Genomic DNA, 22,739 nt, shown 5'->3' with positions numbered 1-22,739 from the left:
ACCATATAACTCATAAAGAACGATCCTACACCTATGTATGCTAGGTGTCGCCCATTTACTAAATGGTAAATCCTTGGTAATATTTAAAGATTTAACTTTAAATATTTTTTCAAATTCATTATGAACTAAATTGAAAAGATTTTTAAACATTTCACAAGGATTATTATTACAGGATTGATCATTCAGTACGGGCAGGTTTTTATTAATATTATCTCTAAATTTATTAATGCCTTTTTTACTTATAGGCCTAACATTAATTCTTTTAAATTCAGGTAAGCAATCCCATTCAAAAACTACTTTCTGGCCACAGTGATCCGAAGTGAGTGTATTGAGAATATTTTTCTCTAAACAGAAGCAGTCGCAGTATATATTATCAATACAGGTTGCAGAAGTAGGTGTAATTCGTGTGGGTTCATTAAAAAGTTTATACAGATTAAATGACTGAAACAAATTAACAATTCGTGTAGCCGTTTGTGTTTGTAAAAGTATATCAATATTAAAATCACCACATACTATAACTTTTTTTTTACTCCTACTTAAACGCTTTAATATTTCTTCCATGACTGTCTCAAACATATTATAGTCACTGGAAGGGGGTCTATAAACGCAAACAATAATGTAACGCTCCAGTTCAACACAGGACAGTTCAATGGTCCGTTCTACAGAAAGACTAACAATGTCAGTTCGTTCTTTACATTTTACACTATTGTGTACAAAAATAAGAGAACCTCCATGAATAGCATATGTCCTGAAGTATATACTTTTTAATGTATAATTATCAATATTTATTACCAACTGACATTGTTTAAGCCAATGTTCTGTTACACAAAAAACCTTAATTCTATTATGATTTAAAAATAATTCTATTTCTAATAATTTGCTAGCCAAGCCTTGAATGTTTTGATGTACAATAGAAAAAGTCTGCTTAGCTGTTGTCTTATATACTAGTTTAAATCTAGCTTAGGGCTAGATTTTCTGTCAACACAAGGTTGGTGTATATAATTATTATTACTACTACATAAAATTATAGTAGATCCAGGGTCTGATAACAAACATGTACCAGACTGGTTAATATTATATGCTATTAACATAGCAAGTTCTCGCTTATATCTAGATGGCAGATACACTGTATTCTTTGTCAAAGTAAAAGATTTAATACACAAATTAATGTCAAAGTAAAGAAATGCATCACGATGATGATTTGTTACATTATACAATTTTAAATTCATATTATGAATTAATCTATTTTGTTCTTGTGTCAAACCAGGTAGGTACGGCAATGTACACAACATAAATTTACATTTAGTCTGACTACTAATTTCCAACATTTTTTGAAATCCTACATCAATATCCTTATTTTTTATATTTAAACTATCTCCATATAGTATAATTACAATATTATTCTTATTAAAGCTAAAATGATCAAGTGATTTGATTATATAATTAAATGAACTGTTAGGAGTGCAAATATTAGTGACTTTAAGCCCTAAATTGTTGAGCATAGCGCCAATTTAGGGCTTAAAGTCTAAAGTCTAAAATTCTAGTCTAAAGTCTAAAGTCTAAAAGTCTAAAATTTATGCTTGTGAGACTCAGTCATGTAGTACAATGACAATAAACAGAATATCATACCATATAAAAGAAACACATGTTGCAGAAATGCATGTGCATGTATGATATCCATGGACCAACAAACATAGTCCATATATCTAACTATCTGCGCTTTGCGGTTTCACCCGCATGGCTCCGCCCCTTGGTCTTAGCATAATAATATATAGCCTTCTTGATAAATGGGATATCTAACACCGAAATATTTTTTTCAAATCAGACCAGTAGTTCCTGAGATTAGCGTGTTCAAACAAACAAACTCTTCCGCTTTATAATATTAGTATAGATAAAGCTAAGTTTTATAGTACAGTTTAGTAAATCAGTAGTAGTGTATGTTTTTTTTTTTTCATTAACTTATGTACATACTTCTCATTTCTATACAAAGTGATATCTTAACAGCTATTGTAAAAAGATAGATTGGGATAGAAATAGGAAATTTTTGATATGATAAAGCAACTTCAAGGAACTGAAAACTGAAATGATCATAAAGTTGATAACTACAAAAGTTTAATTAATAATGACTTATTCGGTAAATGCTAAATAATTTTTTTCTTTTACAGTGTTCAATGGATGACTCTATAGAACTGCAGGCATGACAGAAAAGATTCTTTACCCAGGTAAGAAGTCTTTAGTTTTTGTTCATTCCTTACACAAATAGTGTTCCAGCAAATCAACAATACAAAATTATTTGTATAAAATAAAATAATTTGCTTAGGTACCTAAAAACTAAACATAATATAATATTATATAGGCACAACATTATAAAATAAATACATACATCCTTTCAGTAGTTATGAAACTTTTTCATTTCTAAGAGCTAGCGCGCAGGAGCAACTTTTGTCTCCGCAACTATTTTGTCTCTCCCATCAACTATGGGCTAGTAAGAAAGTGCGCGCATGTAGCGACGCAACTCCCCATAGAGTTGATGGGAAAGACAAAATACATAGTTGCGGAGACAAAAGTTGCTCTTGCGCGCTAGCTCTTTTTGTTGTAAATGTGATAGAGGGTAATGTAAAGTCGTATTTTGTTCATTAAAATTACAAGTCTCTTGTTTGTTACAAAATGTAATAAAAGCTTATTTGGATTGTAATTTGTAGGCCAAGCGAGTTTCCTTAAAATGTGTTTATTAATTACTGTTATTTGAGCAGATGCATGTGCAAAAAATGAAAATTAACTTACTATGTTACTTACTTTTTTACTGTTTTTATTTAACACATTTTGGAATTTTTTTATTTATTGTGTTATTATTAGTCTCAGTTCAAATTTTTGTTTTTTAAGTGTATATAAAAGTAGGTAAGTTAAAACTTAAAGTTTATCTAAGTTGAAGGTGGAATAAACTATTTTCTAAGTAATTCTGATAATGTAGGCAAGCATTGATTAAATCTTGTATCTTATTTTTGAATAGGTAAACTTATTTCGACCGACAGCACGCAAATTCCTCGCGATTCGTTTATTCTTCAGTTCTTAATCCAATATGCAACCATTTTCATTTACTATATACATTAACCGGTGTTAAATTTTAAATCAAAGGTATAAGAAATCATACTTTGGACATTTTTAACCCATTATGGCGTAAACCGCCAAAAGCGATTTTCTCCATTCCAGTGCAACATTTCATATTATTATATTGATTGTAGATAATATATTTTTAAAGCATTTTATTAGTAAAATATGTACTTTGGGCTACTAGACCCTATATTAGCGACTTTTTATATCTTCCACACAACATAAATACAAATAAGTTCAAATATATTCATAACAACACGTATAAAAACGAAATATACCTAGGTAGTCTTTACAGAATTTATTTTTAAAGTATATTATGTTATTCACCTAAAGGTGCAAATAATGTAACAGGTAAACTGTACGTATACACATTTCTATTTTTATCCAGCATAATATGACTGATAAGATTTCATAAATTATTATATGTATTACTTTAGAGTTAAGAACCATTCATATTATGAAATATAAAAATTTCTACAGAACAGAAGCAAACAAAAAGTTTCATTTCAAGGTTAACTATATATAATGACGCCTGTGGCAAATATTGGTCGATAATTGGTTATCGTGTGTAAACGAGAAAGCGACTGTTGTGTTGAAGTCCGCACACAATAAAACGAACAATGTATCGACTTAAACTACTTTACAAAAGCCACGTACATACGTATAGGGATCTGGTAACAAACACTCGACTTATAACGATTTCAGTTTAACTGAGCTATAAGCAATGGTATAGTTATAGTAGGCTTTATACGTCGCATAATCGTGTGAGAAGTCTTAGGAATTTAACCCGTAACGTTTGTATGTATACCGGTCTTGTTTACTCTGTGCATGTGCATTGGTTGACGCATCGCGGCTTGAATCTTTATATACTGCGCGAGGGCCGAGCCAGTGTGTAACTATGTGAAACAAGTACATAAAACGCGGATCGATGCTGGGTATCTACACGGTCGACACCCGCAGTCTTAGACCAAATTTTAGGTTTCGACTTTACGTCAACATGAACCTCACGCTACGAGAAATTAAATACGCACAATCGTCCTTTAAGATTCGATTAGCGCGTAGCTGACCATAATAGGGGGCCAGAGCTTGTTTCTTTCCGTTCAAGGATAGCACGTAACTTACAAATCGCGGTAGATCGCTTTATTTAGAGTACAAAAATCTTTATTCTTTGATACCCAAGTACCGCACATGCGCACCCTTGTGGCCTTGATGTTTAGTGACATCTCGAATAGGGACAACATATTACATCACACAATATTGTAAATGAATGCATTATATTATGTACTTACGTATTATTCTGATTCTTTTTCGCGGCTATTACACTCATATAAATCGATGGCATGAGTAGTGGTTTCATCACCTGGCAGCAATCCTTTATAATTCAAGATTATAATTAGAAAATTTCATAGGTTTCACTTCCACGTGCAAACGTTCGGTCGTATTGTTTTAATTCGTTGAACAGCTTTTAACAATTTTCCTATATATGTATAATATATTATATAGTATACAAAAATCGGTTAAGCGGTAGTAGGACTCGGGTTCCGTAAAAATAAGCAATTTTTTTTCATTTTCTTTAAATTACCTTTTTGTAGCACAATATTGTGATATTAATAATATTTTAAAATCCATCTTGTTTTGTTAATGTGATATTTACTTATGTATGTTTTATGAACTTGAAATTTACCATAATTTCAAAATATATGTCACGATTATCAAAAACGAGCACAAATATAATAAATTCGCCTTAAAAAATTTTAATTTTATTTTGTTAATTTCAATCAATAACTCTATTTTAGGGAATATTCTGAATATAATAATGACGTGTTGCCGTTATCAATATCGACAAAATATAATTTTATTTCGAGTTTATTGTATGGTAACTTGGTAAGTGAGTTTAGTTGTTGCCCCTATAAATATTTATTTTTTCTTTTTTTTAGTATATTTTGTTGTTATAGCGAAATAAATTTTCTCTTAAATTTTCAAATGTCCAACTAAGTATACAGCGGCGACAGACGGAGGAACAGACAGACAGACAGCTTAGTCTCAGTAATAGGGTCCAGTTTACCCCTTTGTCTACGGAACCCTAAAAACGTTGAATTTGATCACAATACACAATTAATAAGGAGCGGAAAATTTTCTTTAGGTATTTCGAAAGTTATCGTAGCTCTGTAGACTAAAAAAAATAATTAAAAGTACAGTCAACAGTATCAATATTAATAATGGTTAACTTCCATTTATTTGCAGATTTATAAAAATCATTATCATTAGTCATTATGATATTTATGAGATCGTATTTGTGGACAGTGATTTTTCTTAGGATAGTAAAAAATTTGTGTCCTTAGGATAGTAAAAAATTAAATAATGGATGAATAAAGTAAACAAAAAAACATAACTTCTTGTTAAAACATGAGCAATTGAGCAGTAATTAACTTTAAAATAGAATCATTAATTTCACAAAAACACACTTAAAAATGATGTCAGAGATATGTTTTAACTGTCGTTAGGGTATTTTTTATTTTTATTTATACACTTTATTGTACAATACCAGTAATAAAAAAAATAAAAAAAATAAAAATAAAAAAACTTACTAAAAAATTACTTACTAAAAAATTAATTAATAATTAAATATATTCGGTTTGAATGCGCTACTCTCAGGAATTAAACCGATTTCAAAAATTATTTCCTCTTTCGATATGATCATATGTCACGTATATCTAATATCCCTGAGGGCTACATAGTATAAAACTCAGTCGCTTCTAGCTATCTGTCCGTCCCTATGTTTGCTTAGATCTTTGAAACTACGCAACATATTTTGTTGCGGTTTTTTGGAAAGGTGGTTAGATCGTAGAAAGTTTAAGCATTATTTGTCAAGTTATAGAAAAAGCGGGCGTAGCTGCGGGCGGAATTTTAGTATGCCACGGGCGAAGATAGGCTATATCTACGATAAAAAACAAGGCTGGACCACCGTATTTCATATACCAACATGTCATTCATTCACCTCCTCCTCCATTCATGTCATTTACCTCCACTGTGTACCATATCTTTAACAGGTACAGTACAGTCTTTTAATGATTACTTCTTATATAATTGTCCTCTTTTCTCTAATAACGATTTGTCAATTAAGGAAAACTTATCATTTATTTATTGCGAAAGATCCGTATCACGTTATTTTTCATGATCATTCAATAGGCAGAGTACGAAACATGTTTTTAGATTAAATTGGCATTGAGGATAACGACTGCGTAGGATTAATCTTTTATGATTAATATTTTTCTATTTATTTGCTTTTACGAATGTTTTTATGTAATCCGTATTAAAATTTTCAAGTTTAAGATAATTTTGATGTTTTGTCTGACGAGTTAATCTCAGAAGTCAGAACCTACTGCCTAGAATTGCATAATTCTTTACACTCTGGATAGTCAATTTATCTAGTAAGGTACAGGTTACGATATAGTAACATCTGCACGCTTCGACACAAGAGCGGGCTACCACAGAAAAATATTATAAAACAAAAATAATTTAATCGCAATGGTGTTAAAGCCCAAAGCAAAAGATATTTGTTTTATAAATTCTACAAACTGAAGCAAAAGTACTAATATTTTATGGAGTAGTGAAAGTCTCACCAATAAAATTATGATTGCATTTTATTTAGATCTCCTTCATTGCTCTAAAGTCTAAAAGAACTTGTATCCACATTTTAAGAGAGATATTAGAAAACAAATAAGATGTTATAAATCAAAAGAGGGCCAGTGAACTGGACCTAGTGCCGTTCTACGAGTGCGAGTGAAACCTTGCTTACTCGAGTTCAATGAACTGTTCATTTTGCTGCATCTGTTGCAAATACTCCAGTGCGCATCGCTGTTGCCACCAATTCTGTTGGGTACACAGTATACGCCGCTTTTCGCTGCTTACCCAAGTGAAAAAGTAGTTTGCGCTATTAAGAAACTACGAGCGAGGTTGATTTGCTAATAGAAAGTTGATGCCGTAGTTTCACTGTTAGGTCTTATTAATAACCATGTAGGCATTAGATGTAGGGCGCATTTGAATTCAATTGTTCGCTTCTAATTACCAATTAAATGTACAATAGGGAAAATGATTTGAAGTACTTACTCGCAAAAGAAATATAGCAGCAACGAAGTTAACATATTATGGACGACGGCATGTCATGTACAATGTACTTACTATGGTAAATAAACTTTATAAAAGTTGCATCCTAAAAAAGGATTCCATTCAATACATAACTAAGGAAAGATGATAATGAGATTCAGTCGAAGATATTTTTATTTTTCAAAAACATACTGCTCCAGCGTACTACGCGATCGTTGAGGCTCATCCTCGGTGATCCCTAGAGTCTAACTTCCAGTACCATACCTCCGGCCAGCTATTCATACGCAAACTTCCACCAAGAGTGTTTTCGTTGTACGTGTTTTTTTCATTTTTAATAAATAAAATATGTATATACTAAAGACAGTCCGCCTCTATTACATAGGAAAGGAAAAAAAAATGCGCGAAATATGATTGCCATACATTTCAATTTCTGTACATCCCACTTGGGAAAATTAGGCGTATTTAAAAACAAAGTTTATGTTATAATATTTTATATTCAAATATTACCATTTACCATTTAAATGTAAAAAGGGTTGACTTCGTGACTGAAAAGTGGCTGAGATAAGTTGTAATGAAGACGTAGAGTCGCGCTCTATATTTTTTTTTTAAACGAAATAATGGAATGATGATGTCTATCAAAGAATGAAGATATAGATTACAATTATTAGTAGAAAAACTCTTTTTATGTGACAGAGAAAAAAAATGTACCTACCTACCTTTTATCCAAATGTTGGCAACAGTTTCGCGTGTTGGGAATTGGGATCGCTAAGGCTATCCCTTTTAGGACGAACATCGATCAGATCAGATGACATTTTCTCTAGTTATTCTATAGTCTATACATAGTTATATTAGAAATGAAAGAGTATGCGAGTGCCTTATCACATTTACTGTTACATACAGTATGATAACGCATTTATTAATTACATCTATGAGAGAGGGAAAAATAAACGAATTTTGTACAAATAATATAAAGTGTCAAGTCATATTTAATAAAAATACAACCGTTTTGCCTTTATCATTTGAAATTGGCAGATTCAATATGAGGACTTGCGTAATGCGACTAGTCCCAATGAACCACCCCTCACCTCTTATCTGCGAATTAGTTATACATATAACGGGGCTTCACTTTGAGTGAAATTTTCATTCGTCCTTTTTTTCCTTGCTTTGGATTTCAAATAATAATATGCAGTTATACGTTTAGCAAATCTTTAATAACGTGATTTTTGCTATTTATTGCACTTGAAGAATTTCATTATCTTTTCGGGTGTTTTTTTCTAAATCCCATCGGAATTTCTATTATTAATGACAATCAGATTGCTAATACATATATATACGATATCGTAAGCGAGATATTTACTTAATAAAAAAATTGGCGCATATTTTATGGACATATGAAGCTACAATTTAACCGTCGTCATTTATATTTGAAATGAGTTGACTGCGAATGAAAAAAACTTAGTGTCGACACAGAGGGCAGGGAAAGATCTGGGTGTTTTAGGGGTGCGGTCGGTGGAATGAGGGAGTTATATAGTGACGCGATCACGTGTACATTTTGCAGCCTGTATTGATCCTGTCGTCTTTTTCTTGTTAAATGCGGCGGCTCTGCGTGATTTCCGACAATTTTCAACCCTTATTAACGATTATATAGGAAGAATACACAACAACGTTACATTTTTCGGAATTTAATTTAATTATTTTGCCGAGAACTGTATTTGATGACTTATTTTAAATATTATTCAGAGATGCTTTTGAAGTTTTTTTATTGTTTTATTTAACTCCTAATTTGACCATGGTCTCATATTGTATATTGTTTGTTTCATCCTTTTGTACAATAATTAAACTATTTTAGATATAGACAGAATGTTTTGATAAGAAAATAAAGAAAAAGAAGTACAAAAGGTGTAATAGAGCGATCAAGGCATTGTTAGTATGAAGCAGGTGGCATCGGATCTCTCCAGAGTCCGACTCCGATAGCAGTGTTGTACTTGTGGCGTTCCGCAGCGAACTGTGTTCCCGTTTTGGGTACGTGCCATTATTTGTTCGCAATATTTTATTTTTGTTTAACTTTTATCTTCACTTCGTTTTTAGATGACGGTCTAATTAGTATACTATTGCTTAGGTTGGACGATTTCTTCTTTTTATATGACTATTCTTGTTTTAATTTATACCATCTAGTAATGTGAATAACATTCTGGAATTTACTATTTTCATCATTATCGTCGACACGCGACGTTCAATTTTATATCAGATCATAATATTATAAATTATATGTTGAGTATGGATTACAGATTGTTACGACTACAATACAAAATTCATAGAGCGTTAGACGTACACAGAACTAAAAGTTTGGAAAGTGTAATAGGTAGGTTGAGCATTTAAAAGGTGAACAAGATTTTAAGATAGCATGCGTGCGCTCTATTTTGGTCACGGTGGCACACTCGACTGCTAATCGTCGCGTCACGTGGCCATCGCCGGAAGGACGAGGGGTGAGGCCTCGCGGGCGAGGAAGGGACCTCGGAATGCAGTCACCACCGCTCGATGCACGACTCGCCGATTGATTGTCCAACTTCTTTGTATGCTACCATTTACACAATTCATTCGCAAACATCTTTTTATAATCGATCTCACTAAGCCTCCACAAAATAGTACATAGCTCACGAATCACGATCGATATAAATCTAACTTTTCACAGAATTCACTTTCTCAACCCGTTATCATAGTGTTTACGAGTATTCAGTAAATATTGCAAAATATGCTAATGAATAATCTGTTCTCGTTTGCCTTTCATTTTAGTCGGACATTGTGATGTTCAGTACTTATTATATACATATGTAGAGCGCGTTCGCGTTAGGATGAAATTGTGGAGTACAGGCAAGTAATTGCAGCGCGCGGATTGCAGGCGATCGCCCCTCGCCCCGCTTGGGCGCCCCGCACTTGAACACCGTAAGTAAACAGTCTGGTGTTTATCCGCGTCTCGCTCACACCGACCGCGTCGCGTCGCGCTTCTGAGGTGCACTCGCTGTTCCTATTATTTTCGTGACGGGTATTGCGCCGAAGCCGATTCCCGCATCCTCGCCCCGAGACGTGAAGTCCGGTCTCGCGGTGGAGGCGGCGGTGGCGGCCGTTCGCATCGTACGTTAGTCCACGCCCGCAGCCTAATGTCCCGTCGCGATCGGTTCGCGGCTAATGAAACGTTTGTTTTGTTAGGTCATCTCTGTCAGTTGATCGAAAACGAAAATGCGTCACGTTCGGTGGAAATCAAATTATGAGCGCTACGCTACCGCTTATAGTAGATAACGATAATAATAACTAATAGGAAAGTTGTGTTTCATGTGTCAGTGACAAGTGTGAGGATTGTGTTCCTATCGGGTGTGTGGATTATACACGTGACTGTGGATGGGGACAGGAGTGGTGTTGGAAGATGCATTTCAAAGAGTCGTTTGCGATGAGCGATCGTCCGAACGAGCGCGGCCGCCGCAACTCTCGCTGCAAGGGTGGGTGTCTGCAATGACAGCTCTCGATACTGTTAAGAGCTGTCAAACTTGTCATATCATTTATTATACACATGATATGAGTTTCACTTACGACCGTAACTTTTACTCTTCATTGAATTAGTTTAGTCAAGATCCGTAGAATTTATCTAAAGCATACACTTTATTTACTTGTTGACGAGGGGAAACATTCTTATTTACAGTAGTATGATGTAAACATTCTTTTCAATATTTAAAATACTGTAATTTTCTATAAACTAAGATTGACCTTGAATCAATTATAATATGACGCTTGTTAGCTGTATAATGTGGAGAACATCGCTGCATACATACATATCACGTTTTTATAAGATAAGAAGACGGTTCAAGAACTAATTAGCTTTTATAAATGTAAGGTAAATATGACAGAAATGTCAGTTTTTTCATTCGATAGGATACGTAAATAAACTTTACACGATACTTTTTTGTAGATACAGGTGCGTTTCGATGATCAGCTGTAAGCTGTTTCGGTAATTTTATAGCGATATGATACCCTGTTGCATTATTTGCATTATTCTACAGTATCGGTTTTGAAATTACCGATATAAGTTAAATTGTTAAATAACTTTTTATTTTCTAGCTCTTTTACCTAATAATATAAATTACATGTATTTGAAAAAAAGTATATATAGCGATCAATATAGGTATTACGTAATATTCTATAAAATACACGTTTCTCTGTCATTCAATATGTGCTATTGTATAGTTGAGCTGCCACGTCGTTACCTCCCCCCCCTTCCACCTCCTTTTTTTGGTCTGTATTAGCACGTATTAGTTATCGCTCTGATTTTTATAGGCAGAATATTATATTATACGAATAATTAGAATCACTTTAAATATTATTGTTTAAATACTGTAGGTATTCATTTACAAGTCAAATATATGTAATTATAATGATATACATAATATAATGATATCTAGAGTATAAAATTTAAATGTCATCAATGAAGCCAATGAGAACTGCATAGCAACCGGACCGCGGAATTGGGATATGTTTTTATGAATTTACTAGCGGTCCGCCCCGGCTTCGCCCGTGGTACATATTAACGTTTTCTCTACATAAGAACCATCCTCGTACTTCAAGGAATATAATAAAAAAAGAATTATCGAAATCGGTTCAGCCGTTCTCGAGTTATGGAATTACAACGAAAAGTGGCATTGATTTTTATATATTAGACTAGCGGTCCGCCCCGGCTTCGCCCGTGGTACATATTAACGTTTTCTCTACATAAGAACCATCCTCGTACTTCAAGGAATATAATAAAAAAAGAATTATCGAAATCGGTTCAGCCGTTCTCGAGTTATGGAATTACAACGAAAAGTGGCATTGATTTTTATATATTAGATTAGGTAATTTGTTGTTGTAATTATTCGTTTTCCATACTTATATTATAAAGAGGAAAGGTTTGTAATTTGTATGTATGTATCTATGGTTTTCACGCATTAACTACTGAACCGATTATAATGAAATTTAGCTCACATATAGAGGGTAACTTGGATTAACACATAGGATAGGTTTTATCCCGAAATCCCACGGGAACGGGAACTATGCGGGTTTTCCTTTGAAAACTTTTTATTTAACGTTTTATATACCTACCACGTGTTAAAATATATTGTAAATAAAAATAAAATATCTCTATACCCTCTCGTCTATATGCAAAATTCGACAATACCTTTTAAAATTTATAAAAAAAATCGCATCAAGTACCTAAGTACGTAGATGAGATTCGGCAATGATAGTCGGATCATTGTAGGCCTCGGAATACGCTACGGAGGTGTAAGGGGGCAGGGGGATACAGAGGATGGAGGTGAGATCATAGTGGCGAGTGGCCTGGGGTGGCGATCAATATGTACATTGAACATATATACATATCTATATACCAACCTATATAAATAACCGCACCTAACTTCTCTCAACTCGTCTGTCTGCTCCAGATACTGCGCCAAAAACCCCGCACACCTCACCTCGTAACGTTGGTAATTCTTTTCGTCAAATATTGATGTTTCGTTCAAATCTTGAAATTAGTCCTTTACTAAGAACAACTGTCTGAACTACACATGTATATGTACTTATTTATAATATTCTGATCATGCAAACAAATATATGTAGTAAAAAAATCAATGAATGAACTAATAAATAACTTGGATTAATTAAGAATTTCGTTATTATCATACAATCATAAATCTTCAAAGTAACTTATCGAAAGGAAATTAATGTCAAATAGTTGAATGACTAATTTAATATTTTATGACGTAGGTAGATGAAAATTAATAAGCTATTAAGCTCGACATAATATTTCATCTTTGGCGATTGCAAATTGTAAAAATATGTAATGCATATTATTTTATTTATATATGTCCATTTAATATATTTCTACGTACCTACTGTGATAAATTCTAAATTATATAAAAAATATGTATGTTCAATCTTTTGAATCGTGAACGTCCGTCGGAGACAATACAAGAAAAGTGTAATTAACTATAAAGTATTATTTCACAATTCTTATTCATTACAAAAATACCTAGTATTCCGCTTTTTTATACACTAAAATTCCACATTAAATTTTTAATGTTTTCCATTGTTGTTACAATAAAATAGATCATTTTTTTAATAAGTTTGCAATTAAGCATATTATACAAAAATGAATCATTGAAGTCATATGATTATTCTACTATTAATAATTATGATAATTACTGATTAATCCCAAAATGTTTGTAAGTTTATACTACGCTTATTATAGGGAACCTAAAAAACCTATGCAAGTATAATTTAAATTAAAATATCATGTAAGGTACCTAGTAAATGCGCAGGTTTAAGTTACTTCGGACTCGGATTATTATTATTTCGTGGGTGATGAAACGATCGCCCCTTTTCCTTTAGATTTACTTCAAGCATTTTTTGTAGGCTCTAAGCTGTTGGTCAGTTAACTTGAACAACTTAATTTATTATTTACTAGCTTTCCGCCAGCGACTTCGCCCGTTTAGACGAAGAATAACCCGTACAATTCTCTTTTCCATGCGATTTCCGGGATAAAACCTATCCCATGCCCTTTCTCAGGTCTCAAGCTACCATTGTACCAAATTTGAAGTAAATCCATGCAGTTATTTTTGAATTTATCCCGGACATACGTCATACAAACCGGCAAAAATTATAAAACTAGATTTTTGGCTTCCATTTCGATTATAGATAGAGCCCCAAGTATTCTTTAAAAATATGTTCAATGTAAAGTTTTCACTTTCCTAAGATTTAAATATAATTATGTATACCAATTTGCCCGGCTTGACCCGGGTTAAAAAATTGCTTTTATTGAGTAAATACTCGGCTTTCTAATGGTAAAAAATATTCAAAATCAGTTCAGTAGATCTAGTAGGGAATACGACATAAGTTCAACAGTTTCAGTTTAATGTATTATTGTAATATGTAAATAATTAATAATTATACATAATCTCGTTAAATTTTTCTTCAGATTGAATATATTTTTTTTTACGAAATTTTGCTGAATAATTTATTAATCGGTACTTTCATCCAATCAAAGAGTGTTCATTCGAAATTTAAATACAGAAGTGACTTATGAGTTATGATATTATCAAGGTGATATTGTTATCTTATTGTATTTTTTAAAATAAAATATGTAATAGGCACGCTCGAGTCGACATGACCTCAATTAATTTGTTGTAGAGCGAAGACACATTAAAAGTTCATTTCAATAATTTATTATTAGAAACAATGCAGTTAAATATTATTTCGTTATAAAATGCCTTACGTTGTGATAAGTTTCTATAATTTTTATTGAACCCATCAAATGTGATGAATAAGGTATTTAAAAGCATAAGTTTTGTATTGCATAACATATTTTTTTCGGTAAAAGCATATTATACTAAATTTAGAATAAAATCAAATCAAATCATTTATTTATTTCTCCTCACAATTCCCAATCACATAAATTAATGCATACAAAATTATCAAACAATAAGCTGGAGTTGGAGGAGCTGGTGTCTGAAATGGGTTTTAACCGGTATCACAGATCACCAGGTCCCCGCCCTCGGAACCAAAATACAATTACAAAAATATGTTTCACATAATTCAAAAGTTTGTGGTTAGGTAGTGAGAACGACATAATAATGTAAAAAATAGAGAAAACTCATCAAGTTTTTTTAGAAGCTTAGTAATAAATCTCCGTTATTATTAAAGATTTGACTTGACAACAAGATCCATATTTGATGCGGTAGGGTTAGCATAATGTTAGGCAATTAAAACTGAGTACTGTAACGGTATGTTTGTATGGCAGGCGCTGGCGTCAAGATGGAGCACTTCCAGGCGGCGCTGGATCCTCGCAAGCAGGAGCTGCTGGAGGCTCGCTTTCTAGGCGCCAAGGTCAGCCTTTTTACCCCTTTCTTAAATCCATTTTTATGTTCAGTTGCTAAACATATTATGATAAAAACCTGTCTAGTATAAAAAATACAGCCATAAGGTTAGGTTAACCTTGAATTCGAAAACGATGTATCATTTGCAGCCTAAAAATATCGTTACCTCGACCTTCTTATGCCTACCTCTTGTCATCGAACATTGTTCTGTGTAACAGTAAACTTAACGTTTATTATTCTTAATCGTAATCGCACAATTGTAATATGTCATGATAATTGGATAATAATTAATTTAATTAATACAATTAATATGAAAAAGTGGTTAAGTTTAGAGTTAAGACATAATTGCAAACTTATAGTTGTCGTAAATATTTAACAATCACAGCAGAGGAAATGGCATTTAAAATAGATTTGTTTGGGTTTATTACAACACGAAGTAGTTTAGTTATAATGGCTGGCGTTGGTTAACGTGTTGATTTTTTACATTTGATTCTTTTGTTCTCTCGATATTTCCTGTGTTGGTCGGTTCGGTTTATCGGTATCGTGGAGACGTTGCTATGTATCATTGAGCTACGTCACCGCAAAACAAGCTCACACTTACGTGTACAAAAGAAAATGGCGGCGCATCGCGACTGTTCACACACAATGGAAAAGCAAGTATTCGCGTTTGTGTGCTAATTGTTTGGTTTAAATATGGACGATAATCTATCAATTATTTAGCTTGATATATTATTAATTTTATTCAGGACAGATTAAAAAAGACTAGATTTCTTGTATTACATAAGATTTCGCCTCCATTTTTCCTTTTAACACTTAGGTACCTATAAATATAAATAAAAATACTGTGAAAATATTGTAAGATGTATCGTGTAAAATTGTGTGAATGAAAGTTAATTTCAACATATTTGTTTAATTCATTGTAAAAACATGATCTGTGCAATCAATAATTTGAATGTTTCAGCCTTCTGGCATAACATAACCAGTCTTATCGCCTCTTTCTCTGCCGTGTCGCATGCTTATAAATTAACGTTCATTGTGTGTATATACTCGAATATGTATATAGTGATCTCAGCCAAGTGATGTGGTAGGATATGTAATTCCATTATGTGGCTCGCCTCCGTTCGTCTACCCTGCCCCCGTCGTACCTCAAGCCCCTCTTCTGCCCTATTGACGCGTCGTTTTATCGCGCCAGAGCATTGCTTCTATATACGTTTGAATTTAGAAACTTACCTATTCAAATAAGATAGGTACTTCATTGATCGTTCCTTTTCTATAGACGTCGACGTGACATTTCACTAAGTAACTGAGTTTATAAAAATCCCCTCGCACAGTTAGAAATTCAGTGAACGTAATCTACGTATCTTATTTCAAGATTGATATGTTATTATTAGCACGTAGGTATGTGAAACTATATATTATTTCGTCAGTTAACAAGATGGCGGGCGGACACAAATAGTTTGCCGGTAAATGTACGTTGGTGTCTTTGCCTTATCAACCTACCTTACGAACAGATTGGAGCACTTTGCCGACTAAACGAAATCAGAGCATCAAATTACATACGTAACTTTTTATTAAAACTTCCTTTTATGGTAGATATTATATGAATACAGAACTTATACCTACGATAACATGATAAACTTATTATTTAACTGGTAATGTGAAGTTAATAACAGTAATTATTCCAATTTTATTGTTTTATTACCCTTTTCAAAGGGATTTGACATTGAGCGCCTTGATCGCGTCTTTGCAGGTGAACGCAGGGGCGATACTGGTAAAAAGCCAGCGTGTGTCCGAGTTCAAAGCGGTGAGTTATTTTTCGTTCGTTCATGTGCTCTACATACAAAATACATAAGTAGGTGTTACGGAAATATTTTTAACGATCGTAGATAGCGACCTAGCTATTGTAAATACAATCGGCGAGTGATGACGTTCTCTAATAATACATTAATGTTGAGTAGGTATAGTTCAACGTTTACAGCTCGGCGCCGCATCGTCGGTCACCTTGATATCAATTAGGTTCTTACGCCGACTAAGTATTGATTTTTAAAACGAATAAAAGGCACATGAAATGATTTTGATTCTTATTGCAACCTACATTAATAATGTTTATATTACAATAATTAATAATATGATAATTTTTTGCTAATAGGTATATTGTACCTACGTAATTTGTGTTGCCAAGATTACCTCATCCATGCACTTCATGGTTCGTTTTTTATATGTTGTTAAACTTGAACTTTTATATGTATTTCACCACTCACGTAGATAATGATTTTTTATTATTAACTTTAAAGTACATAATATAATATTTGTATGGGAGCCCTAGCCGGTGCGGACGACCTCGGCTGGTACTAGCAAGCGGCTTGCGATCTAGCGAAGGGGTCAGCGACACTGTCGCGCCGCACTCTCTGGCCCCGCAACTCGTTATTTATCACCTATTTTATGTCTATATGAATTCTAACTAAATGCAATCTCGCCGCCAATACGATTACACATATTATGTATAAACAGCACTATATACCTACCAATAAAATAATATGTGTATGCTGTATATTTATTATTATCATCATTATGAGTTTATAAACTACAACATAGTAATTAAAATTAATATAAAAATTAAAAATATATATCAATGTCAATTTACATAATATCTTGACTGTTAGTATAAAAAATCAAATCAAAGTGAATAAGAATGAATACCTAGCTAGGCAACAAGAAAATGCCGTGCACAAAACGATTGGTGTACATGTAGGTATAATGCATATATTATATCTAATTTTAGGACATGTTGAACGGATCGCGGGGCCTTGTTTTGCACAACAGACACGTTTAATAAGCTGTAAAGAGGGAAAGAGATATAGGCACAGCGCACAGTTTAGTCAGACGGTTTGCACATTCAACGCGAAGGGAAATTATAATATGGCGCATTCGGCCTCGCCCCGCCTCAGCTACAATGTGCCGACAAAACTCATTCCACTGGTTGCTTAGCCGTTCGGTTCCGCAGTTATTTTTACACAATCCGACCTTTCGCACCGATCGTCACCGCACTCCAGCATTTGATGTACGCGAGACGCACTCACTGAAATCGGTAGATACATTCACTGTAATTGCACATAATTTATTCATATTCTTAATGATCGCTGCATAGTCGCTATTGTAATGATATTCTGATATTGTTTACGTTATTTTTCCCAAAACACATGTCGTATACGTGCGCAATACTAGGACGTGTTCGCGCGCCCGCCGCCGCGGAGGCAATGAACGCGAGGTAGGGACGGCGGCTGCGGCGGCGGGCGCCGGTCGGCCTGTCATGCGTCAGCTGAGCGTCACGCCGCGACATTGCAAGGTCCGCCCGTACTGCCTCGGCTGACCCACTGCGCTTCGATCCCATCATCACATCGCGACGCCTTTACGACTGCTCTTTCCTACTTTTATTACATCTTAGCGTTACGATTACATTTAATAATAAACGAAATTCACATGAGTGGTATAATTTAAATGGTAAAGAATACGATCTCGCTTTGCTTTTTTACACAGTAATAAATAGAGCGTTGAAACGACCAGGTTTCCTTGAAGCGGCACATCATTATTTTGTTGTGAATGGATTCGTGGCGCATGCTCGGTTAATAATACACTTGTACCGTTGTAATACCACGGTTTTGTAGATCCAACTTTTGTAAATGTTTACGAAATACATATAATATATTGACATTGACGTACATTAGCCAGCCGTTCAGTATTAAATATCTATTGATAACGTATTCACGTGTGATATTATGCGTAATAATGTTATCTCATATCTGCAACTAACTGGGATTGTCTTAAAGAATTTCTTACTAGATACCTAGTAGATAGTAGATACTAGATACCTACTTGCAAGGTTAAAATTAAAAATGATCAAGAAAAATGTCAACTTAACATCTTTAGTTGAAAATATTATCGATAAATGGAAAGATACTCTAAATGTCACACGTTACATAAAAATTAAAAACCGATGATAAAAATATATTTATTGAAGTAAAGACATTTTTTTTTAATGCATCAAATTATGAAGTAAGTAACTACCTATGTTTTATAATTATTGTGATTGAAAATTAAATTAACAAAAGAAGTTGGATAGTTATAGGATATAAGTGAAGTGAACTTTCACCAGTTCATGTTAACTAAATTCTGAAGTTAATTCCCATGTCTACGAGAAGGTATTATAATCCTACTACCTATATATTTCATTATTATCAATTTATCACCCGGTATGGTTACAGATTGACTATACTTGATTAAGTTTGTGATTGAACTAAATACCATAAGTACCATATTCTGCGTAGGTAGTTGGAATATTAAAATGCGATCCGAATCGTATGTACATAAAACAAGAGGCGAGTTGCGAAAGGAGACGGACAGGCACTAGAAATAATCAATATTGCAGGCTCGGGTTCGAATCTCGTGGCGCCTCGTTGGCATTGCACACTTGCGGGTGAAGTTGCGCTGAGCTCTGCCCTCCCCCGACACCCTTCACACCCCTTGCACTAGAAAATTGGGTTAAACAGCACGCGGCTCTATACCGCACCGGAAGAGGGGATTTTGGGGTCCGCAGAACTGCGCTTCTACAATGAATGCGGGACAAAGATGTGACTGAGTATTGATTGTCTTCAACGTACCTACGTCGCAACTCGAAACTCGCTGTAGGTGCACGGTGCAAACCACGTAGGTATATGTTACTCATGTTGCTGGAGCGTCGCAGATTACTCGTATAAATTGTAAATTTTCAGTTTTAGATTTGGAAATTTGAACTGAAAATAAAGATGATAAACAAATACCTATTACGATCCAAAATTTAAATTCCAATACATACTACATAATATACTAAAAGTAAAAACTGTCTTTCGAATTCTTATATTTTTAGTTTGCATTTTTTATTTTTAAACCAGTTTCTTAGGTATTTCGTAATTAAAATTACCTATACTATCGTTATAAATTATATAAATTCTATCGCAAATAAGCAATAATACTGCAATTTTAATTTACTCTCAACTAGGTACAAGCATATTCAACGCTAAGGGAAGTGACATTTTTATATGAAGTTTAATAATGATAATATTATGTATTCATATAAGTTATACGTTTTATATACATGATTTCCCCTTATCTAAACTCGTAACAAAGATACTTTATCATGCTACGGCACGCCGGTGAGTCGTATTTAAATATCGATACGAAAATCCTACATATAATAACATACATTAATATTATGTGCTTACGCTAGTTGCCAGCTCGCTAACTTTCCATTTGCCTGATGCTAGTTGAACTAAAAATAGTCACAACTCACAATAACTTCTGCGCCGCAAATCATTGTTCGATTCATGCACACATTTGATTAATTTTATACTTTACTACTTTAGTCTTTACCACCGATCGCTGTTATTTAAATAATAAAGTGAATAAATAAATATTAATATTTATCTCATTTGAAAATAGAGTCGATACTAAATTTGTCGTGATGTATTTTTTCCTTATCATTTCGTTATTGAAGCGAAATAAATTCGACAATCTGATTTAGTTACACTGTGTACGTGGAGTAGGGGCATACTTAAAACTAAACATTTTAGCCTTGAATTGATAAGAAGGGGAAAGGGTTTGGTTTCGACCGAGTATTGGCATGCGTGTAGATTGTAATTTATAGATCTATAGAATGACAATATCATTTTAATATCACGATAGTACAATACAGCAACAACTGTAATTTATCGTTTAACTAACCCGTACTACAAATAAAATTTTGCATCAATTGATTTATCGCTAATTTGCAAATATTTATCTTGTAATAAAATCGTGAGTTATACATAAATGCCTGATGCCTCAGATATTTAATCAGGTAACCAAGGTTTTAAGTGTTTTCTACTTAGCAACTAGAGTCTAGACTGATGTTTGTAATTTAGTAAAATGTCTTTGTTGGCAAAACCGGATTGCCGTTATAAAGGAATGCCGCAGCCCGCAGTTACCTGCTCAGTTCGCAGTCACAACTCACGAGATACCTAAATTATTATTACGAGTTTGTGGTTGGATCATCAAAAAAATCGTAAAATTTAAACAGTGTTTGTTTTATTTAATATCTGATAAAATGACGTTCCCTATCAAGGTATCTGTCTTTTCTTAATTAAAGGACTGTACTAAGGGACTGTAGTTCAAATTTCAATATTTCCATAAACATAAATCTTGCAGTAAATTCGCGAATAAAATGACTAAACATTTGAATATGAAGCTCGAACAATAGCTTATCTTTTGCTCAACTTGGTCGCAACTCGCATATCACTAGTCAATGCTACATAAATTGTTCCTACCTACCGGGTACATTATGTGTTAACATATACATACATACCTATCTACGTATGTTTATGTTAGTACATCGCCGCACAGACGCCTACGTAACACGTCCAGTAAGCATTTTGTTGTGGGGCACGAGCGCCGATATCACGTACCTACTCGTTCACCGCAGGTCGGTGGCACTCCGCCCGCCACCCGCTGTCGCCACCGTACCTCGCTGTGGGAATAATCGGTCACAACAACCATACCTACAATTCATATATATAATATAGTCTATTTTCATTATCAGACCTATTTCGAAATTAATAACGACTGATTGTTCTAAACTTATCGATTTCCAAGGCCTACAGGAAAAATGCATTCTTGTGCTAAATTCTTGATTGTAATCGAGGGCTATTGACCTGTGCACATTCAATAATTTACAACATAAATATATTTAAGTTAGATAACTTTTATCCCAACAGTTGAACTATTTATCAAATCCAAAATGATTAGAACTGCTTATTCCTTGTAAAATGGCGCCTTACCAGACTTTATTATTATTACGTTCGGAGCAAACTTCGTGACGATCTCCATTCTACAACACCCCCCACACCCACTCCCCGCGGATGCGTATCCGATTGTCGCGAGCCGCTGGCGTTTACAACTTGTCAAACGAGTTAGGTTATTCGGAGTATCGAAGTGAAAATTATTATAAAGTGTTAGAAATGGATAGAGTGCGTAATTTATAACTAGTGAGTAGTAATAAATAAATGTGCTAACAAGTAAACACGTGTTTATCCGATAAATAAACTGTGCGAATCATATGTAAAGACGCCATCTTTCTTTACAGATGTCAGCTGGCTCACAAATTCAGATGGCACCACAAACTACTGTCAACACGGGCCAGCCAGTACATAATCAGGACTCCAATATGAGCACAGGTAAACTGTGAATTAGTGACGAAAATGAACATTTATATTGTGATGTGCATGTGGTCAGTGATGTTTGGTGTTTACCGTAAAGAGTGTATTAAAGTCAAAGTTTTAACCTTATCCATATAAACTTATGGGACCCGAACTTTTATGGAAAATGGAAAAAGGACTCTGACGTCACGGCGCTCTGTGAATGATGCCGGAATGGAAGTATGAAAGTGCCATGTTAATTCTGTGACTACAGATTTATTTGTGACGATATGCATGACTATAAAAATGGGTCTAACTTTAACCAATTTAGTCAATTCAGCTCTATTTCCAAAAGTGAGTACATAAGGTAACTGCATCAAGTACATATAACAATGTTATTATTTTTGCATTATGTACCTAA

At 33.8% G+C, this 22,739-nt stretch overlaps 1 protein-coding gene across 12 annotated transcripts in view; it reads left to right on the top strand.

Annotated features, from left to right (window-relative positions):
* LOC123690859 (serine/threonine-protein kinase tousled-like 2) overlaps positions 1-22,739 on the top strand; it is a 37,386-nt gene that overhangs the window by 3,385 nt on the left and 11,262 nt on the right. For 2 of the 12 annotated variants that reach the window (XM_045634946.1, XM_045634947.1), the window contains exons 2-5: positions 2,166-2,222; positions 15,038-15,123; positions 16,864-16,917; positions 22,267-22,357. In XM_045634946.1, coding sequence (XP_045490902.1) covers positions 2,198-2,222; positions 15,038-15,123; positions 16,864-16,917; positions 22,267-22,357 — 256 coding nt within the window. In that variant the 5' untranslated portion in view covers positions 2,166-2,197. The other 10 variants (XM_045634950.1, XM_045634945.1, XM_045634951.1 and 7 more) reach the window with 9 other exon arrangements.

Source organism: Colias croceus, chromosome 4 (assembly GCF_905220415.1).
Source record: "Colias croceus chromosome 4, ilColCroc2.1".
Taxonomy (NCBI): Eukaryota; Metazoa; Arthropoda; class Insecta; order Lepidoptera; family Pieridae; genus Colias; species Colias croceus.
This window is presented reverse-complemented; position numbering and strand designations above follow the sequence as displayed.